We start from the raw sequence: 22676 nt of genomic DNA, 5'->3' as shown, positions 1-22676 counted from the left end.
TACAAAATCTCTAAATCACCGGAGGATGCCCATTTTGCTTCGTCGTCGCCACCCTCCCCCTCTTCCTTAATCAAACGAAATCCTAACTCTGATGATGGTGTCCCCTCCCAAACGAGAGGGGCCCAAGTTTAAGCCATTTGCTATACACTAAGCCATAAAGTGACATCTGGTATCCTGTCATAACCAGCAAAGGTCTTATTTAGATGACGATGGTGATGGTGATGGTAATGATGATGAGGATGGTGGTGATGATGATGGTGGTGGTGGTGGTGGTGATAATGATGATGATGACTGATGGCGACGACGAAAATAACGCCAATGGTGTTGATGATCATGAAGATGACGTTAGAGATATGGTCAGCTTGTGTGAAATGCGATGATAAGAATAATATGACGGCGATGATAATAGTCAACAATTTATTCTGTTCATGTCAGCCTATGCTTTACCTTAATTTTAGAGTATTAAAATCCTCTTAATGATAAAAAGAAGGGTGAAATCAGTTACAGGATACCATTTTGCTTACAGCTATAGATTCAACGTTCTTTTGAACGCTAGAAAGCTTCTTAAACGCAATGTTTTATATTGAATTAATGCACTATTCCTTTTTACAGGTACGTCGACTGCCGGATGTCGAATACGTGGAGCAAGATGGTGTAGTTCGAGCCATGAATGTTGGATCTTGGGGACTTGATAGAGTAGACCAACGCTACCTACCCCTTGACAATAGCTACACACCTTCTGGTAGATATAGTTCTATCTGTTCAACATAAAATGTCACTGATCTTCTCATTATGACGATCTTTTAATGATATCAATGTTTCTATTACTGAAAGAGATTATTTATATGATTTTTCCTCATTTTCATCATCATCATCATCACCATCATCATCATCGTCATCATCATCATCGTCATCATCTTCGTCATTTTTCATTATATCATTTTTTTTTTGTATATTGGTTTCTTGAAATGGTCTTTGCTATGTTATCTGTAAAATAAGGAGTTTTTAATTTGTTGATAATTTACACATATTTTCCTTTTATATCAAACCATTCCCCTGTTTCCCTGTTTCATTTTTCGCAATGTCTAATCCCTTTTCTCCCGATGGATACAGCCTCTGATTGCTTCTTTGTTTTATTCTTTAGTGTCTAATACTTTTCTCTGATTTATAATTCATAGTCATTAAACTTTTGTTCGATTGTTTGTTCATTTATATATTTATTTACAATGCCTGATTCTTATCCCATTCCCATTTTTATTTGCTTTTGCAGCTACTGGAGGGGATGTTGTCGTCTACGTCATAGATACAGGTGTAAACCAAGATCACGTTGACTTTGAAGGTCGTGCGACCCATGCCTGGACATACACGGGCGGCACAGCTGTAAGATGATTTATTGTTCTTTGTTTCACAATAATTGTGCCTGTTGCGCCATTTCGATTGCGTCATTACCTGCGCTAATTGAACCGTTAAATGGATGAAATTTTAGTGCATGCGCTAGCAGTTCAACACAATGTTTGCAGTGTTCGTATGGCGTTCACTATTGTATGATATCGCTCTCATAAGGTGCGTCCAGGCGCGGATCCAGGATTTCTTAGGGGGGGGGGGCCCAAATTTGAAATTTAGCGAGCCAAATATTGGTACGTAATGGTGACCAACAGTGACGTAATGCGGGGGGGGGGGGGGGTCGGTGCAGGGAGGTGCGATTTTCCCCCTCCCTCCTCCGCGAAACGCGGAAGCTTTGACGTTTCATTAAATTATTAGAGAAAAAAGACGATTCGTTGTACCGTTTTCGATTCTTAATCCTTGTCTAAATTCAGACTCCCCCTCCGCCTCCCGCGCAAAGCGCGGAAGCTTTTAAGTTTCACAAGATTATGAGAGAAAGAAGACGATTGGCTGTACAGTTCTCGACTCTTAATCCTCATCTGGATTCAGGTTCCCCCCTTCCGTGGGAAGCGCGGAAGCTTTTACGATTCATTAAATCATTAGAGAAAGAAGACGATTCGTTGTACCGTTCTTGAAAATAATCCTCATCGGAATTTAGTTTTTCCCTTCCGTGCGAAGCGCGGAACCTTTTAAATTTCCTTAAATCATTAGAATAAATAGACGATTTGTTGTACCGTTCTCGAAAATAATCCTCATCGGAATTTAGTTCCCCCTCCATCCCGCGCGAAGCGCGGAAGCTTTTACGTTTCATTAAATCATTAAAGATTCGTATTACCGTTCTCGCCTCTGAATCCTCGTCTGAATTCAGGTTCCCCCCTCCCGCGCGAAGCGCGGAAGCTTTGACGTTTCATAAGATTATGAGAGAAAGAAGACGATTCGTTGTACCGTTCTCGATTCTTAATCCTTGACTGAATTCAGTCCCCCCCCCCTCCCCTCCTGCGCGAAGCTTTGACGTTTCATTATATTATTAGAGAAAGAAGACGATGCGTTGTATCGTTCTCTATACTCTTAATCCTTGTCTGAATCAGGGGCCGTCTTAGGGCACCTGGGGGGGGGGGGGGGGGTCGAGGCGGCGGAGCCGGCCCCAGAAGCTCAGGGATTTTAGGCGTTTAATTAAGGTCAGATGAGCATTTTTTTGTATACCTTATTATTTTGTGAGACTGGCACGTCACTATTTTGCGTGGGGTCCAGGGGGCGGAGCCCCAAAAAATCAGGGGTTTTAGGCATTAAATTACCGTCAGATGAGCATCTAAGGGCCCGCCGTAGGGCCCTAGGTGAAATCCAGGGGGCAGAGCCCCCGGAAGCTTAGGGGTTTTAGGCATTAATCACGGTCAGATGAGCATATTTTGATGCCTCATTATTTTTCAACACTGGCAGTTAACTATTTTTTCTTTCTTGCTCTCATTCTATTTTATTTCTCTTTAGTATACTTTTTCAAAAAATTAGGGGGGGGGGGGGCTCGGGGCTCCCGATCCCCGCCGTACCTCGGGCCCTGACATGTAGGAATCTACTAAAAAGTGAGGAAAAATCTCGGAAATTATGTCATTTCAGCATTATTTGTAATCCACCGTTGTGGAATTAGAAATAAACCACGTTTGAATTTGATTTCCCCCAAGCCCCCCCTATGAGTACGCCAGTATCTCCTCTTTTCCTTTTTCTTTCCCTTTCCTTCCTTCTCTCTTATTTTTTTGATTGGGGGGGGGGGGGGTCAAAAGCCTGGGAGGCAAGGCCCTTTCGCCTTCCCCGATCTCCTTCTTTCCCCTTTTCTTTTCTTCTTCCTCTTCTTTCTTTCCCTTTCTCTCTTTTTTCTCTTTCCCTTCTTTTCCTTTCTTCTCTCTTTTTTTTTTTTTTTTTTTTTTTTTTTTTGCGGGGGGGGGGGGCCAAGGCCCGCTCGGCCCCCCCTGGATCCGCGCCTGGGTGCGTCAACGACTGCGCCATTCGCTGACGCAATTCTGCGTCTGTGAAATGACGCCTTGTGTGCAACTGACATATTTTTGTCCAATTATTTTACGTTACAGTTGTTGTTTTAATGATAAAACACGGTATAAAAAGCATACAAGTAGGTATAAAAAGTAGTTATATCGTAAATAATAAATGAGTAAAGGAGCAAAGTTCATAGATAGTGACTATGATCTTGAGTTGTGTTATAATTTGACACATGGCTGCAACAAGCCAGTCACAAGTCTTCGGGAAAGAAGTTTTTATCATCAGAATTTCCGTATATAGGCCTATGACTCAACATTCTTTAGAAAAGATAGCTAGACATGGTAAAAATGCGAACATTTGATCTGACTTCTCGTCACACATTTCATATCATAGCTTTGTTATGAATTCCTCTCACCCTTTTTGTTCCATCACTTGTCTGCAGGAGGATTGTCAGGGCCATGGGACCCACTGTGCTGGTATTGTTGGTTCCAAGACGTATGGCGTAGCCACGGAAGTCCAGATCAAAGGAGTTAAAGTACTCAACTGCTATGGTAGTGGATCATACTCCAACATGATTGCAGGTAAAGGGGAGGTAAAGGGTTAAGAAAATGCTTTAAAAATCTACCCATTGAGTGAATGTATCCTTCATTTGGGAAAAGAAAGAAAAAGAATGTTATGTGTGCAACAATTTGCGAAATTATGATATAAAGAACAATGAACACATGCTATAAAAAGATTCTAATTAAGAACAAAAACAAGATCTCCAGATTTTAAATACGTTGAAATCTAAGGGCAAAAGGGCACTATAATTTGCCCGGAGCAATTAACCCTAATAAGGCCAGGGGGGCATTATGCCCCCCCCCCCTCCACGAGTTTTCCGATTGCCCTGGAACGCATATGGATGGCGCCCCGCCGCTCGCAGACTTTTTTCTTTCGAGTCTTTCGCATCTCTCGAAAAAAAAAAATGAAAATCGGACCAACAGTTACAAGGTCACGTGACCTTTTGTCTTTTTGGAGACGCTTATGATTACTTGAATATTACATCTTCCTCTCGCTTTCCCTCTCCTCCTATCTCTTTCTCTCTCTCTCTCTCTCTCTCTCTGTCTCTCTTTCTCTCCTTTTCTCTATTCGGACAGGTATTGAATGAGTGGGTGTAGACTCAGTTGGTCGAGCTGCCGTCGCCTCCATGTCTGTAGGAGGGGGCGCCTCCACCAGTCTCGATACGGCCATCAGGGAGCTGGTGTCAAGCGGTGTACCCGTAGTCGTAGCTGCGGGAAACAGCAATGCCGATGCCTGCAATTACTCTCCTGCCAGGGAACCTTCGGTAGGGTTTGTTCTCTTGTATACAGTAGCGTAGCTAAAGCGGGGAGGGAGGGGGGGGGGGGTACGTGCCCCAATAATGAAAAAAACTGAGAGAATGAGATAAAAAGGAAGAGGGGAAGAAAGAGCCCCTTTTCTCGTCTTCCACTCAGTCACTCTATATCAATTCATCTACCTACTATTTCACCCCCTCCCCCCCCCCCTCATGATATCTATGTCTCCTTTAATACTGAATAGACACATGCTATATGCCACTTTGATAAATTCCTGAATAGGACAACATTAATTTCACAGAAATTATCAATAATTGTTGACAGACCATGTTATAATCTACTCTCCCGTTGGTTCCCTTTTATTGTGTCTTACTATTTGTTCTTAGTATTTGTTCAGATCACCCCCCCCCCCTTTTTTTTTAAAGTTGGGAGGGAGGTTCATTTTACCATATGTTCCGACTAAGCAAAATGAAAAGCCAATGTTACTACTTTACCTTATGATATAATGTAATTTTCCTTCTAGGCTATAACGGTAGGTGCATCCACCCAAACCGACTCGATTCGTAGTTCGTCCAACCACGGATCGTGCGTCGATATCTTCGCCCCTGGTAGCGAAATCACGTCGACTTGGTATACGAGTAACACCGCCACTGCTGTGCTTAGCGGCTCATCTATGGCTTGTCCTCACGTTGCTGGTAACAATTTATTAACTTTTTATCCTTCACTCTTCGTTTGATTTCTACCCCCTTGTGTTTGTGTTGTCCATATTCTCCTCCTTTTCTTTTTCTTAAGGTTTTTTTGTTATATATTTCCCCTTTTCTATCTCATCTGCTGTATGTTCCTTTTTTAGGTGATTCATTTTCTTCTCAAGACTCCTTGTTATATCACTGATCTGGTATGAGAACCAGTAGTGTCTTTCAAGAAATCAAAATTTCAATCTAAATTCAACACTAATTTAGACCTGTTATCATTAAAGCGACAGCATAATGTCCATTTTTTGCCAGGTGATGCCTTTTGAGGCTCAGAAGGAAAAATGTTGATAAAAATAACTTTACTGTATCAATCAATCGATCTCCTTATATGCTCTATCATTCATCAAATAATGCAAGTTGCTTTTTTTCTAAATCTCATAAAGCTATGTTTTATGTTAAATATATAATAAAATGGCTTAAATGGAATTACCAGAATTCTAAATTCAAATCCGACTTCCTCATTTTATCTGCAAAGTGGTTATCAGATGGTGCTTTAATATTCTTGTGACATATGATCAAATGGAGGACTCATATTCCAAGATCTTGCATTACGATTCTTATGCTAGAAATGTTACGAGTACTTTTAACATAAATGTGTTTTCCACATTACATTGATGAGTACCCCATCGTCAGATACTTAAGCCGTACCGCACTAGTTTGACCAGGAGGGATTAGACCTCCCTGCATGGTCACCAACAGGTGGTTATCTCACTCAAATAAACTCTCAATTAAAATAAGAAAAAGTGGATCATGGGGTACCAATGGTCACCAATTAGGCATTGTTTGCTATATAGAGGGCGCAAGCAGTTTTAAGTAGTGCAGTGGGGCTTTAAAACTTCCTTCTTTTTCCTTCCTCCATTTAGGTGCTCTTGCTCTCAATGGACGAGATACAACTAGCCTTCTAGATTCTGCAACCAACGATGTGCTCCAAGGTGTACCCACCGATACACCTAACAAACTCCTGTACGTGCAGTAATTGGTGTCACGGAGGACTCCAGTATTACTCCGAGCAAAGAACAGTATTTCTGGTTGTGATATTACCACAAAGTGGATAGATTTGTTCCCTTAGATGTGTAAATAAATCCAGACTAGTCTATTAAATGAAAACCAAGCTATATCAGACTTTATACATGAGTTATGCCTAGAATTCTTGATAGCATTTATGGTTAACTTGCACATAAAATTTGGATTACAGACACATTTCAAAGCATGCACATCAGAATAAATGCAAAGCAATTCATCAAAATATCAGGAATATAATGCAACTTTATTTCAAGCAATCACACAAACTTAATGTAGCTTTTACAAAATGCACGACTTTCATCTCCGGTGTTTTCTGTACCCAAACTAAACAAAGACAAAGTATTACAAATATACATCTAGCATGAAACCATGAGCCCGTTTCACGAAACTTGTTATCGGTGATAAATGACAGTCTTTGTTATAAGCTACTGAAATCCATTTTTTTCATTCGTCATTGAAAAAGGCTTTGTGGAACGGGTCCCGGGTACAAGGTTAGGAATGCCTTCTTTACGTCTCCATGAAGCAAAAAATTAGCAGTACTGGTACTTATAATCTGTGAATGCGACAGTATTGCCAGCCTACAGCTAACATGTATCAATAAATGATAATGCAGTACATTACATGTACCCAATCGTTTTGAAGTTTAACTTATGCATTTCCATCAACTCACAATAATTGAGGTTTAGATCCTGTACAAAAAAGATACTATTGACATAATTAGCATTCTATTCACATATGTACACATACAAATAACCATATTCTGAATTTCATTCAACTAGTTTCCTTTGAATTATCCCCCTTATAAGCAGTATAATGCCATCATATGCTCTGTTGAGAGGCAGAACGACTCAACTCCACGTTTGAAGATATGCCCCTCAGGCTCTAAGCCAACAATGTTCATTTAGACTGATGGGGCTAATTTGCTATCATCTTGACAAAATTAAGCAAAGTTGATCCAATTAACCAGGTTTAATTAAAGTACATTTTAATACGAGCAATGTACAATCAAAGTTACTCATCATATGAGAAAACATTCAGTAGGAATAAGGCATGACATGCAGATAAATGCACAATCTCTACTCCCTGGGGAGCATTCCAGCGAGGTGCCATTTTACAGACGCTCACAATGCTGAGCAAACTACATTGATGTTAGCATTGTACCGGGTACCCATTTAACAACTGGGTGTGGTGAAAAGTGGGTACTTTGTAAGAAGATCAGTAGATGAGCTACAGTGGAAGTAATATTGGAGCACCTTGCATGGTAGATACAAGCACTATCCGAGATGCAAATAGTATCAATATCATAATCAGATAAAACATCAAAGTTTGTGAAATAGTGGAATGTCACAGCTTCATCCAGGAAAACCCCCTATAAGAATCATAGCCCATCTTTTCCACATCCATCTTCGTCGCAGTCTCGTCAACGCAAGTGACATCACCACCCGTTATCAGTTCATATCAATAATTTAGCATTCAGTCTTCCGGGAGGCCTAGTCTTCGATGGAGAAGTTCGGATGGACGACCAGGAGGGGGTCTTCTTCGGTAACCATCTCTTCCCCCTCTACAGCTGGGGTACCGACTCGTCTTGTCTTCAGTCCTGTCTTGGCTAGCTCGATGATCACATGATCCTAGAAAATACGGAGAATATTCAAAAAGACTTTGATAAATCCATGATACAAGAGAATGTTTCCCATTGTACAATGACAACGTACTGGATAGTAAACCCTCCTTTGTTTTTCTTGTTTAGTTACGATTATTTCCAATTAAAGTTTTATTACTTTCAGCAACAACAAAAATTTGCATTATACCGTTTATGAGTCCTGATCCGCCAACGTTTTGATGTAACAAGCAATTTCCTTGGTCCCAAGGAGTTTACTATGATGAGGAAACACCACAACCGGTAGTTTAGACCATCATCAAGGCTTAACCAACCTTCACAAAATTTGGCCAAGTGGTTTGATCTAGCTACAGTTTCCCCAATCTTCAAAGTCATTGATGAATAATAAAATACAGTCAAACCCGTCTACAGCGACCTCCCAAGGGAAACAAAAAAGTGGTCTTTGTAGACAGGTTCCTTCAGAACATTTTTCAATGAGAAACCATTTTCAAGGCAAACAAAAAATGTGCTTGTTGTAGATAGGTGGTCTTTGTAGACAGGTGGTCACTAAAGCAGGTTTGACTGTATATTGATTGCAGAAGAAACAAAGTATACAACATACCCTATGAACCAGTCTGTCGATGACCTTCTCCACTTTGGTCTTCTTCTCGATGAGCTCCTCTTCCGTCTCAATCTCCTCCTCCATCTCCTTCAGGTACCAGTTCACCACGTCACTCTTCCTCACCCCTTCAAAGCCCTCCTCTGAAAGAAATAATATGAGAAAGTGTTACATCAGGGTAAATTAAAGCTTATCTGACCGCACTGCAATGCCACTGGACAGGTTAACATAAGAAAAAGAGGATCATGGGGGACCAATGGTCACCGATTAGGCATTGTTTGTTATATAGAGGGCGCAAGTAATTACAAGTAGTGCAGTGGGCCTTTAATAAAGGATTCAAGTGAAGTTAAAACCCAATGCATGCCTACAGAGTTCTAATTATACCTCAAGATGATAAATGTTACCTTAATCAAATCTTTTCAGACCCAAATTTGATCATGTGAACAAAAGGCAATCCACTCACCTCCTATTCTACATAATTAAATGTAAGAATTTTGTATCCTTTTAGCTATAAATGATATATAAATACATATCAGCAGAAGTACAATATCGCTTAACGATTTGTATTAGCCTCTTTGCACGTAGAGTGACATGAACTTTAGCAACATTAACAATGTAAATTCATTTTTACCAAACACTATCAACGGTGACATGGTCGGTGGAATGACAATGAAATGAAATAAAATTTCTCACAGAAAAACCGGAAGAAGAATACGATTTGACTTCCATTCACAATAAAAATCAATACAATTAACTTTTTCCCCCTCTTAAAAAAGCAAGCTTTACATAGATGTTACAATGCACCCACCTTCCTTCTCCTCCTGTTGTCTCATGTAGATAACAAGTAGGTTTGACGTCATCTTGTACTCTTCAAACGACATGTGCAATCCCTTCTTCTTCGAGGGGCTAGGAGCGGCAGAGTCTTGCGTCGTCTGCTCCTGGGTGGGAGGCGTGTCCGTTTCCATGGATTCCACCGGGGTCGCCGTATCCTCATCCAGCTGGGGTCCATCGTCTTCCTCCTCTTCAAAGTTGATGACCGGTTGTTCAACCCGGATGATGGATTTATTGAGGAGACGGAAGGCCTCCTTCACGTGCTTGGGCTGGACCTCGTCCTGGCAGTGCAACCTCGCCATTCCCTCCGAGAGTCGGATCATGCTCTCGAGCTGACGGACGGTGATTCGCCATGACGACGTGGTCGACCCGCTGTCTCGCTGTCTCAGACGACGGTATTCATCCACCATGAAGTCCTGGGATTCTTTGGTGATCTACATTGAAAAGAATTAAACATTCAGAATTGGACTTTTGTCTACCTTGGCCTACAATCTAGATAACAAACTTGAACGAAAAATACAGTCAGAATTAAAATGTTCTGGAAAATCTACCATGTTTCTCATTTAGAAGTTAGTGATATTTTCTTTTCCACATAACACAATTTTCATTGTTAAAAAGTCAGTTGAGAAAATGATTTTTGGAACTGTTAACAATATGATCAAAGCTATTTCCACCTTTACATTGAAATATTTCTAGTTAACTTACTTCAATCTATGCACATGTGAATTAAACATATTTCTAATCTCCTCTGGCAACTACACTTAGTATTTCTGACTTAAAGATATTTACTTAATTTGAAATTCATGGTACTCCTATCATAGTAATGAAAGACCATTTGAAACCATGAAACCTCCCATGATACAAATCATCTGTTCAGAGCATGTAGGGCTTAACTCTGTGTAAAATGATACCATAGGGCTCAACTCTGTGTAAAATGATACAAGGTAACACCCTTTTGGCTCCAAACAGATAATATGCAAAGGATTTTGGCTAATTGACTTACTGTTGGCTTGAACTGTCTGGCAAACATGAGGTATCTCTGCATGTCTTCTACTGAGTAATGCCTCTCCACACTCTCCTCCCTCCTGGCATGCAGGTCTACAATACGTCTGGCAATGGCATAGTCGGTCACCTGAGGGATCATTCAGAAAGAAAACAAATGTTAGAATATGGGACCCTAGAAATGTATGGCATACAAATGACATCTCTCTACTCATGCCCATCTCCTGGCATGTAGGTCTACGATAGTATAATCTGGCAATGGCATAAGAAGCCACCTGAGGGTGGATAAGGAAATAATATTTGAAATCCCTGAACTAAATATTTCAAGTATCTGATTGATATCTCTCCGACTATCAATTTCTCTTAGCATATAGGTCTACATTACATTTTCCCCCATACATATGGAGATCATGCAGTCAACTCTTAACACTTGGCCCACAATTCTGCTAATTCATTAAAACCTGACACTGTGACAAATCATATAGAACAATGGGAAAACTTGGCCTCAGTCTAACATTCCTTGATTAAACTTGACTGGAGTCCATGTGTAAACCCAGCATAAGGTATAAATATGAGTAGAATATGGACTTGGGCATTTTAAAAATTCTTTCTTTAAGGCATTGTTTAACAATGTTTCCAGTTTTACAAATTTGAGATGCATGGCCTTACATGTTATCAGTCTCTGTGATATGGTGTAATATTGAAGCCCTAAAAAAAAATTGCGCTTCAAAGTGATCATGAAGTGCCTCAAAAAAATTAAAATCTTTGAGTGACCGATTTTACCATACTCATTTTCCCCACTAGACTGTAGTGTTTTGGGGAAACATTTTTTAATTTCTAATTCCAATCATAAATATCTTGATAATCAGACAGGCGATCAGCTTGTAAAAGTCATGGGATTCCTGACTGACCTAAAGGTTTAAAATTATGATTGCAGCATGAGCTAAATCCAGGATTTTGTTTAGAATCTCAGGCAAAGACACTCAAGCCCTTGAAGGAACATCTATGTAGAAAACTCATCTAATCACAGAAGAATCTTGAATGTTGACTACAATTTGTCTCATTATCATAATATGTCAATAGTAGAGATGCATGACATCGTCAAAAGAACACTTGCCTCGTTGCATTCATCCACCAGGATGAAGAAAAGGTCGAATCTGGACATGATAGGAGCGGAGAGCTGGATGTTCTGCTTGAGTGGTTTTGTCTTGTCATAGCGCCCTCCTATAGGGTTGGCAGCAGCCAGGATGGAGGTACGAGCATTAAGGGTGGCCTAAAGAGAACAAACAATATCAATCACATTATTTAATATATTACTATCACTATGATATCCTTTACAATGTTTACACCTCATAGCACTTGTCTATACAGTGTGAGTCCAACAAAAGTTTACACCTAGAAAATGATATTATTAAAAAAATCATTTATGAACAGTAAATTATTATACATCTTATGAGTGTTTCATCCCAAATCATTTGGTATCAATTTTTGTGTAGTATGTGGTCACGCTTGGATGAACAGGAGACCATGGGTACCGGTAATGTAAATGAAGATTTAAAACTCCTTTGTGAATTCGGGTCATAGAGTTTGGCACAGGTATTGGGCACATTTCCTAACCATCCCTCATTCTCTGCCCCTCCCTTCCACCCCTACCCAGTGAATCTCCCTACCCCCATCATCCCTCCCTCTGCTGGCCTGGGATACCCACCTTGACACCAGCCTTGGTGATGGAGATGGTCTGTTGTTCCATGGCTTCATGTATAGCCACCTGGTCCTTGACGTCCATCTTGTCAAACTCATCGATGCAACACACACCCTGGAGACGGGAAGAAACAAAATTCAATCAATGTTTCTTACCGGAACATATAATTTCTTACTTTACTTGTTGCACTTTTGTTTTCATCAGTATATTCACAAACATGGATATCGTTAATGATGTTGCACTATGAATGATTCAATTCAATATCATTCAGAGATAGATTGAACTAAATAAGAAATAATAATGAAAAAATTTGGTAGTCTGATAAACTTTCTCCTCATTTAAACCTTACTTTTTATTACCATACTCATGTAAATTTTAGATCATATACATCTGTGAAATATTCACTTTACCTTGACAGAATATACCGAAAACACTTGTAAAGTTTGTGTGCATTCCATATTTCAATATGATATTGTGAATTCTACATTTCTTTTACTATCTTAGAACTGTTGTTCCTATGATCATTCGGTGAAAGTGGTGTCTTTAAAGAACACTTGAATCCAGAGTTGACTTACATTATCAGCCAACATCAATGCACCAGCCTCGATGACAAACTCTGATGTTTCTTCATCCCTGACTACGGCTGCTGTGAGACCTGCGGCAGAGCTGGCCTTTCCACTTGTGTATACTGCTCTTGGACTAAACTCTTCAACAGCTCTGTCAAAACAAATAAAGAAGGAAATACATGTGGATATTGTTTACCTCTATGACATGTCTTTAATCCTTCTGGTGACACTCATTTACAAACAATATTACAACTGTGGTTTCAATGAGATAAGTTTGAATTGCAGTGCATGTTTTCATTAAATAAATGAGTGTTCCTGATTTTCAAAGTTCGAAATTCATGTGCATTTTTTGAAAATTCCACAAAGAAATATATACGGTTCTTGGTCAAAATGCCATAAAAATACAATATTCAGGCTGTTAAAACAACCTCAAGCAATGATCCAACAGTATTTTGAATTTGAATTTTAAATTTCTATTAGGAAAGGAGAAAAAGAATATGACTTGATTAACTAGATACTACTTTTTCCACTGCTGGACAAATGGAATGAATAGATTGCTTTTTAAAGGCAGATTCATTTTAGAAAGATAAACAGGTCTTACTTGAGAAGCTGGCTTTTGGCTGTACTGGGGTCACCAACAACGCACACGTTTACATCACCACGGAGACTGGTTTTTTCCATCGTTGTCTTGGGAACTCCTCCAAACAACATCAGCAGAATACCTCTCTTCACTTCATCATTACCTGCAGAAAAATGAAATAATTTTTTTTCATGAAATATGGCTAAAACCATCAATTTCCCTATTTTTCACATATTTTCCCCACATCCATCAAAAGTAAGGAATGCTAATGTGTGATCCAAAGATTCCTGAGCGTCATTTTCTTGAGCGAGTTTCAATGATTTAGACTTGGATAGATTATTCTATGAAAAAAATAACATGACAATCCCCACTTGGCACTTCAAAAGAAATAATGGAAAATTCAACATGACCTTCAAGCGGATTTTTGCAAAATATATTCATGTATTATATGACCATCAGATCACATATTCTCCTAAATGCTGAAATTCAACAAATTTAAATATTCCTTGATGCCATGAACTTCCATTTTCAAACCTCATAATTCGTATTTTACATGTCTTCATTAATTTCTTGCTTATAGTCGCCTTTTTAAAAAACATTTCTCATGATGAATGGCTGGGAAGACTCATTACCATGTTGTTATGGAGACTTATTTCTTCTTCTTATTTTTATAAGTGATTTATGCCAACAATCATCCTTTTTCATATTTCTTACCATGAATGGTTGGGAAGAGACTCGTGATGAGGTGGTGGTAGAGGTTCTTGTCTTGACTCATCTCATAAACCTTCTGCCATTCTTGATCCGTCATCTGTTTCTTGATGGCTTCCGCAGTCATCTCCTCACCTCGCATGTCTCGTCCACCAAACTGTAGCAAGGGTGGAAAAGTTTTGATCATTAAAGGCATCGTTTAGCAATGTAAAATCTGAGATGCATAGCCCTACGTGTTATCAGTGTCTGTGATATGGTGTAACATTGAAGTCCTAGAAAAATTGCGCTTCAAAATGGTCATAAAGTGCCTCAAAAAATTAAAAAATCTTTGAGTGACCGGTTTTACCATACTCATTTCCCCCAATAGATTGTGGTGTCATAAAATGGTTTTTGAAATTTCAATCACCAATCATTAATATCTTGATTATCTGACAGGCGATTGGCTTGTAAAAGTCATGGGATTCCTTACTGACCTAAAGGTTTATAATTATGATTGCAGCATGAGCTAAATCCGGGATTTTCGTTTTGAATCTGAGGCAAAGATACCCAATCCTTTTAAGAAAAATGTTGATCACTTGAGCTATTCTATCAAAAATAAACTCTACATTTAAATTCAACTTCCAGTTAAAATTTCTTTTTGCTAATCCACAGGGACTTATTGCACAATTTCATATAAAACTGGCAATAATATTAAAGCTTACTTGGCCGGGGTATAATTTACTTCTCCAGGGTTTTGATGCTATGACCTTGTTAGCCAAGAAGGCCAACCTGTAAGAAAAAAAGGTCTGTAACACCGATGGCTCATGAATTTCCCTCCTACTACAAATAATGTTGTGAACTACCCCCCCCCCCCCCCACATCCCAGAAGAAAAAAAACTATTCTCGACTTACCCTTGGGTTCGATGCTGTGACATAGTTAGCTAAGAAGGCTAACCTGTAAGATAGATCCCTTACACCTAAAGCCTTGAGTCCCCTCACACCCTCTTGATCAAATCCTGCACCACCCTTACCACGGGCTGCTGTCTCTGCTCGTGCACCTGAAGAAGAGAAAAAGAGTTCATTCACAAACTACATGTAGGTATCCACAGATATGGCCTTTGTCTCTTTAATAAAAAACCAATGGTTATATTTAAAGATAAAAGTGAGTTCTGGTAATGCGATCGCATTGTGAAAGAAAAGGTGTGGAATGGATCAGAAACAGTTGATCATGTAGCATGTAAGTATTGGTGTGTACTGCAAGGTTCTGGAGTCATCAAAATCATAATAAATTTGGCCGAGTCTTGGTAAAGTAACAAGCACTGTACACAGAAAGCTATATATGGGACAACACACATGGTGTCGGGGCTAGTACTACCTTGACTTGAACATTCAGTGTAAGTTTTGTTTGATTCGGTGAGAATTAATTTTCTTTTTTTTACCAGAACTGGAGTTTATCTTTAAGATCTGGTCAACAAAGACATTAAAAAAGATTTGACCCTAATACAAATTCAATATCATATGCTGCAGAAAAAGAGAAAATAATTTTTGTGATGTTTTCTGAGATGAAAAATCAGGAATGATTTAGAAACTTGATATCATGAAACTATGACTATTTGACTACGAGAAAAAACTGCTAAAAATTGAGACTTCAAGAAAAGAAAATAATTTTCCAATATGCAAATTAATTTTTGCAAGATAAAAAGGTCTTTTTAAAATCTTTTCAAAACTACAACCCAGAGATTTCATCAGTGCAAAGCGTGAAATTTTAGCAGCTTCTCTTCACTAGTCAGTGACATTTTAAAGGGAGTGTAGCTTAGCAAATACTGATAAACGCCATCTTCGTCTTCTTTTGGACAACAAATTTTCCCAGAGTCAGGCCACAGGAAAGACACGTAGTCTCGTCAGGCTACACTCCCTTTAACGACAGTCCCACTGTTGGTCTGTGAGCATACAACCAGCCCACTTCAACCACTTCACACTTACCTGGCATGGAGAGCGTCGATACATCCGGTACTACGATGAGGGTTCCCGTGAAATCACATTTATCACCTGCCTGGGGGCGCTCAACGGCTTCTGCTCGCAAGACAACTTCAACACTGCGATTTGATCAAAATTTAAAGACGTAATATTTGTTGGAGAGGTTGGTTTTACACTTGTTGTTGAACACTAACGAGGACTTCCTTGGAAGAATAGTTTTTGTAGGAACATAAATGTTTAGAGTGCCAGTTAGATGTAAGGTTTTTTTTTTTTTTGTGTGTCTGTGTGTAGTTCATTTTTAAAAGAGTAACATCACAATGATCAGATGTTACTGGGGTAAGAATGAAACAGAATTGCTCTGCCTCTGCATTTTACTGAAACAAGGGAACATGATATCCCATGCCAGTGGTAATCAAAGGCTTCAGCTAGATGTAAGTGACAAACCTGCTTGCAAGACTTGTCCTCAATCATAAAGCCCTTTACAAATATACTCTTTGATGCAAACACAATTTTCTATCTAAAGACAGAATTTCAGATTTAACTGCCTACAGCACTCTTTCTCTGACAATGCAAAGGCATTGGAAGTACAAAAATCATCTTTCTTGACCACTAGTATAAATTTTCAGTTTAATTATCGCATGTATCTTGTTGTAATTTCTCCAGCAAATGTCCTGGGTCAATTACATGCTATCATCATCAAATTCAAATTTTCAATCTTTACTTATTTCTAGATTTCATAAGATGCTTTCTGAAATAGTGTTTGGAAGAATAACATTAAAATAAGAATTCAGAGTTAATAATGTATATACCTGCGTGGTATGCTTCCCCTGGGTAGCTCTGCTTGTGTCTCTTGGATTCTGACCTTCTGGAAGTCCACAAAGCGAGACTTGTTTGTGTCCAGCATGAAACGGCTACGGTTAGCGCATACTGGATTCCTGCATATGGTAGGCTGCAATTGCAAACACACAGATACAATATAAATGTATTCAAATTTATCACATAAATCAAAACAGACTTCTTCACATGAAGGGTCATGTTAATCAAATTCATTTTGCAAATATCAATTTAAGAAACAACAATCTGCCTAGAGCCAGAAGGGGATGAACAATATATATATATGTAAAAGCATATATTTTCAGTCTCTTCTACTTCTAGAGAGCAGACAATAAGAGAATCTAGTTAATGATATCTAATATATTAAATGAGATATAGAGAAAATCACATCTGCATAGAACCAACAAAATTGCATATTCAGTTTCATTTATTTCTCCTCAAGAAATCAACAGATAAAAATCAACAGACAAATGTATGACAATACATTAAGGTGAATTATATAAAGTGAGGAAAGCAGTGGCCAAAAAAGAAACAAACCTTGTAAGAGGCCAACCCTCTAAGAAAACAAGATAAACAATATGTAACATACAAACACATCATAAAGTGACACAAAATAAGATAAGAAACGAAGTAACTAACCCTAAAATCAAACTAACAAAAGAGCCTAATATTGTTTATGGTGACTAAGTTTCTCTCGCTTTCTAGAAGCCACACGGTAGACTTTGGCTATCATGCTTTAATACTACTCTCTGTTTCTAACCTTCTCTACCAATTATTCCCCTTCACACTGTAAGTCACTTCTTCAAATTAGAAAGAAAACAAAAAAGAGAAGCATTACTGACATACCTGTGTGAATTTAAACTGCTGCTCAACATCTTTGATCTGTGTCTGGCAATCGAGACAAACAAACGTTCCACTGACCAGCTCAGGATGGACAGGATGGGTTCGGACCACTTGACCACTGATTCGAATCAGAGTACCAATCTTAGCCGTGGTCATCTCACGAACCCTGTAAAGGAGAGCATCGATTGGTTAAAGCAACAGATTTCTGGTTGATAACAAATTAGTATTTAGTCATAACTACTTTAGCAACTATCATAGATATTAAATACCACATTTTTGTTACCCTTGTCTATTTGAAACCTATACATATAATTGTGTATCAATAAAGAACATACACTCTCTTTGAGCAGTTCTAACCAATTTGACTATATTTTCACATGATTGTGCTGTGCATAACCTAAACTATCCATATGTTTAAAAAAAAAACAGTCTGATCAGTGAAATTACTGGCAAATCTTCCAAAGTCACTAAAATCGTTCAAAGTTGTTATCAAAGGTAAAAACTTCTCCAGTACACCATTTCAAATGATGCCACAAAGACTGAACATTGATCAATCATTATCCATGTCACACAACAAACACAGAAATATTGACTTACTTGTGTCTGGTTGGTAAGTCTTCAAAGGCAATGTAGAACTCCTTGTTTGGTGGAACCTGTGTGTGATCACGAGCAAAGTTCCTCACCGCTCGACAGAGATGAGAATACACTCTGAAACAAAAGGACATAGTCTTTAAATTTTTTTCTTCTAAGTTTTCGGAACTCCCAAAGTAAACTTGACTAAAGAACAACATGAAGACACACATGTACATGTACATTATAGAAGAACAAATAGCGTGATCAATAGTAAAAATTGATGTTTGATTAATTTGGTCTTTTTAATCAGGCCTAGTAAAGGGCATGTCTGGACATCCAAAAGATTCCCATTTCTTGTGGACGATTCCCTGAATAGTTAAATTTAATCTACACTGTACATCATTTGATAAATGCTATTTTTTTCCTGCTGAACACCCTTATTTTCAATATGGACACCCAATTTATAAATCCTGGCTACAAGCGCATTTTCAGTGTAACATTTCCAAAACAAAAACACTGTTTCTTATTTGAAGAAATTCCTTTGATTCTAATTCAACCTGGGACTTGTGTTTCTTTAGAGTCAGATTAACCCACCTGTAGTATTCCTCCTGTATGGTGGTTGCAAGCTGTTGATTATATTCCTGGATGTCTTCATAGCTCACATTAAGAGTATTCCTCTCTGGCCGGATCAACTCCTGGACATCTCTCAAATATTTCACATCATCGTCCACTGTGAATCTGGAATTACAAAATATTAACATTTGATTAGCATACTGTGAGATGCTAAAAACTCCCAACTCACAACCTGTTCAGAGTATTTCTCTCTGGAATAATTGACTAGGCTAGATCTAAGTTAGGCCAATAGGGGTCTACCGTCTAGATCTAGATTTTAATAATAATTTATTCTTCTCGCATTTATAAACTTATAAAGCCAATCATCATGTCTATCTAGACTAGTCGAGACCTAGAGTCTGTCAACATTACTTTTCAGCTCTGCATGACTCCATGTCAGTCATATAGACTCTAGTCAGGAGGATCTAGACCTCTAGATTTGAAATCCAGGTGAAACTCATAGGCGAAGGCCTATTCACAATCACATCATTTAGGGATCAACAAGTTGCAAAATAAAGATTTGCATTCAATTAATTACTGACTAAAAATAATCAAAGGACCCTAGCTTCATTTTGGCAAATAGACTTTGCATAGTGCTCAGGTCCTGGGCACTGCAATAGACTAAGTGTGTTTGTTTTTAATTTGTAATTCATTGTCATTTGGCATTTGTCAGTTTTATTTCTTTAAATTTGTTCACAAGCCGACAAGGCACAGCTCACATTCACAACTCAGATTAATAGGAAGAACCAGGGAGATAAACAACAGATTAGATCTTTCGACCGTTCCTAAAGTAGTGAATTAGATGACTTTTAGCCTTGGCTTTTGACACAAAGAGCGTGGAACAGTAACGTAAACAAAAAATATAATTCATTCAATGTCACTCATCATCATGTTTTTCAATCATCAATGAAAAATGAAAAAACTCACTCTTCTAAAAAATCTTGAAACAGCTTCTGACATTTCTCTGCAACGTCATCCTTCACTTGAGTAATTCCGGTTCTTTGATCAGCAACATCCATCGTTGATAAGAAATCGAATTTCTACGTAAGAAAACAATCCAGCAAATGATTCTCTCCTAAATGTTGTTACCTAAAGTTAGAATCTAAATTTCGTATGTAAATGCACGCAAAGTTAACTACACATGCACTTCAGCTGCCTGTAGGCCTACTGTCGATAGAGATGGATTCATCGCACAGCTCTTTCGCGCCACGGCACCCATGTGATTTGTTTTGTGCGATCACATCTGAATAGCTTACTCCTTACAATCAACATCCTTATTTCAGTTATAAACATAATTCGTCTTAACATTTTCTCATAAAATACATAAAAATGCTTCATTTGTTATTGAATTTTTAAAAAAATCACTGTAATTACAAATCATAAATTATTCAGATAAATAAATACAAATTTTGCCTTTGAAACAAAATCATTTGAGGGAGTAAATTTTGCAATGGAACAGCAACAGGCGGGTAATTTTCATTTCTAAAACGTAGATGGCGTATGTTTAAATGGCAATTCGTGCATAAATTATCTCCCACGAATCAGATTAATAACTTTCCATCGTTTTTCTATCACTCTGCTTACCAAAGAGTTCATATATAGCTCAAACATAGTCAATAGATATGTATGTAAGGAAGTAATATCAAAAAGTTGTAGAGTAATTGAGCCACTTCACAGCTTGACTTGTTAATATCTTCTAAACTAAGTTTAGTATCACTTTTGTATAACAATTTTAACTTGTAATCAATTCTACACATGTTGAAAAAAAAAGGATTTATGATACACTGTTTATCTCATTTTATATTCTATATCACAAGTAGTGTACACTTTAACAGGTTTATGGTTGTTGTTGTTTTTTGCACTCGCATACCCTGAATGGGGGTCAAAAGAGTCATTGAAATCAACTCGACAAAAAACTTTGACCAGAATTTTGAAATCAACTCAACTCAAAAAATAAACTTTTACCAGATTGAAGGGAAATGCTGGATGTAGTATGAATAAAATCATGAAAACGTTGTTTACCATTAAAAAATTAAAATGAAGATATCTTGCAACATTATGAAAAGCAGCATTTAAATGTTTGAATATCAGAGGCTATTCTGTGAAAAGAATAGTATTTATAATATAGATTTAGATTGTGCCTGAAAGACAAATTAATGAGAAGAAATAGGCCTACCAAAGTAGAAGCAATAATAAAAGAAAAGGGAGAAGAAAACTTGAGATTATTTGAGCACTTTGCACTCACCCATTATACTATCACAGTCTTGTTCTCTACTTAGTGCCTCATACAATCCGAACGCCCCCCCCCCCCACCACTGTTCCCCTCAATTACTGGTTTCCATGCCATGCCACTGTGTAAAAGGGGGAGACAGGAGTATTACCTAATTCAAAGTAAATGTAAACTGATTTGACAAGAAACAAATAGACTGTGTTTGGCATCATGCATTCTTTATATTTATTCCAAAAATATATACAAGCAAAAACAACAAAAGTATATATACATGCACATGAGTTGTACACTGGCAAATACAATGTAAATTCATAATCACACTGCACATTTTAAATAACCTTGGGCTACATTGCAAATCCCAGCACCAATTACCCCACCCAATATATACAAATTAAGATGAAATAAAATCATATATCATATAGAGATCAAAGAAATAACAAATATATTTGTGTAATTCTTCAAGCAAGTAACCAAGCAATAACTTCAAAAGGGCTAATTATGAAGAAAAAAAAAGGAAAAAAAAAAATCATTTTCAAGATTAAACAAAAGTGTGAAACTTTTACTTTTACTTTACTTTGGAAGAATATACATCAATTGGCCTGCATACAGTGTTTAGATATATTTCATAAACACCGGACATATACCTGCAGATTGTAACAAAAACAAAGCATATTAGATGCCAATCAAAACAACATCTCTTAGATCATTCTTTTTATCTGGATTTCCTTATCTTAAAAGATTGAGGAGAAAGAATAATCAAATCAAATCAAAAAAGATCTTTCACAGTTGGGGAAGTGAAAAGTTCCACAAAATTAATCATTTCTATTTTCTTTTTTAGTACAAAACACAAAGGAACATCTGTGCAGGCAAGAAATTGGTTTGCAAAATTTTGCATTTTTCTAGGACGTTCCTCCTACATTGTCTAATTTCTGAGAAGACGCTGATATAAATTGACCTGATGTTTTTGAAATCCGCTCTCTTTGGACGAAAGTTATACATGTATAAATATAAGTATGACTAAACACATGAAAAATAACTTGTGGTTTCAAAGCATCTGTCAAAGTGAAATATTCCTATAGGTACTAGCAAAGAGTCAGAAAAACATGGTTTTGAATATAGGGCTGATGTCAATGATTTGATCTCATGTCTTGTCTCTTCTGAAAGACATACATAAATCTTTTTTGCAATACTGAATTCTTATTTCCTTCGAGAAAATAATTCCCAGAAAGATAAAGTCAGGTTATAATATGTCAGGAAAAAAAAGGAATTTCTGCGTTAAAGGGATAGTTGAGTTCTGTTGCAGAGGGCGCTACACAAAAAAATTTGTTTGTTGAGATAATGAAAATGTGAGTGTCAAATTTGAAAGAACATAATATTTAACTGACAAAATCATCTTTGTTTGATCAAAATCGGTTCAGAGATGGCTGAAATATAACGATTTCTAATACTTGTGTACCACCACAAATATTAGATATTTTGACAAATTTGAAAAAAAAACAAAATAATGCCTTTTACGTCGTATTTCAGCCAATGTCGATGTTGGCTTTTTTGTTGACATTTTCGTGT

General features: G+C 37.8%; 2 protein-coding genes across 2 annotated transcripts; one reads left to right on the top strand and one right to left on the bottom strand.

The window, feature by feature from the left end:
* The first annotated feature begins 298 nt into the window (after positions 1 to 298).
* LOC115924454 (aqualysin-1-like) lies at positions 299 to 4726 on the top strand. The gene is made up of 4 exons (XM_030986545.1): positions 299 to 760; positions 1271 to 1380; positions 3812 to 3950; positions 4518 to 4726. The coding sequence occupies exons 1-4, from the start codon at positions 574 to 576 to the stop codon at positions 4724 to 4726; spliced, it is 645 nt and encodes a 214-aa protein (XP_030842405.1). The 5' UTR covers positions 299 to 573.
* A 1956-nt stretch (positions 4727 to 6682) lies between these two features.
* LOC115918006 (zygotic DNA replication licensing factor mcm6-B-like) lies at positions 6683 to 19989 on the bottom strand. Its single transcript, XM_030986807.1, has 16 exons — positions 19808 to 19989; positions 18863 to 19006; positions 18293 to 18403; positions 17699 to 17861; positions 16828 to 16967; positions 16025 to 16137; positions 14954 to 15099; positions 14069 to 14219; positions 13376 to 13517; positions 12784 to 12925; positions 12215 to 12322; positions 11624 to 11779; positions 10508 to 10636; positions 9482 to 9938; positions 8677 to 8816; positions 6683 to 8085 (listed from the first exon to the last, which is right to left on the bottom strand). Exons 1-16 carry the CDS (start codon positions 19897 to 19899, stop codon positions 7948 to 7950), a joined length of 2472 nt encoding a protein of 823 aa, XP_030842667.1. The 5' UTR covers positions 19900 to 19989; the 3' UTR covers positions 6683 to 7947.
* Positions 19990 to 22676: the final 2687 nt, after the last annotated feature.

This window comes from Strongylocentrotus purpuratus, unplaced genomic scaffold, assembly GCF_000002235.5.
Source record: "Strongylocentrotus purpuratus isolate Spur 01 unplaced genomic scaffold, Spur_5.0 spur5_contig_838, whole genome shotgun sequence".
Taxonomy (NCBI): Eukaryota; Metazoa; Echinodermata; class Echinoidea; order Camarodonta; family Strongylocentrotidae; genus Strongylocentrotus; species Strongylocentrotus purpuratus.
This window is presented reverse-complemented; position numbering and strand designations above follow the sequence as displayed.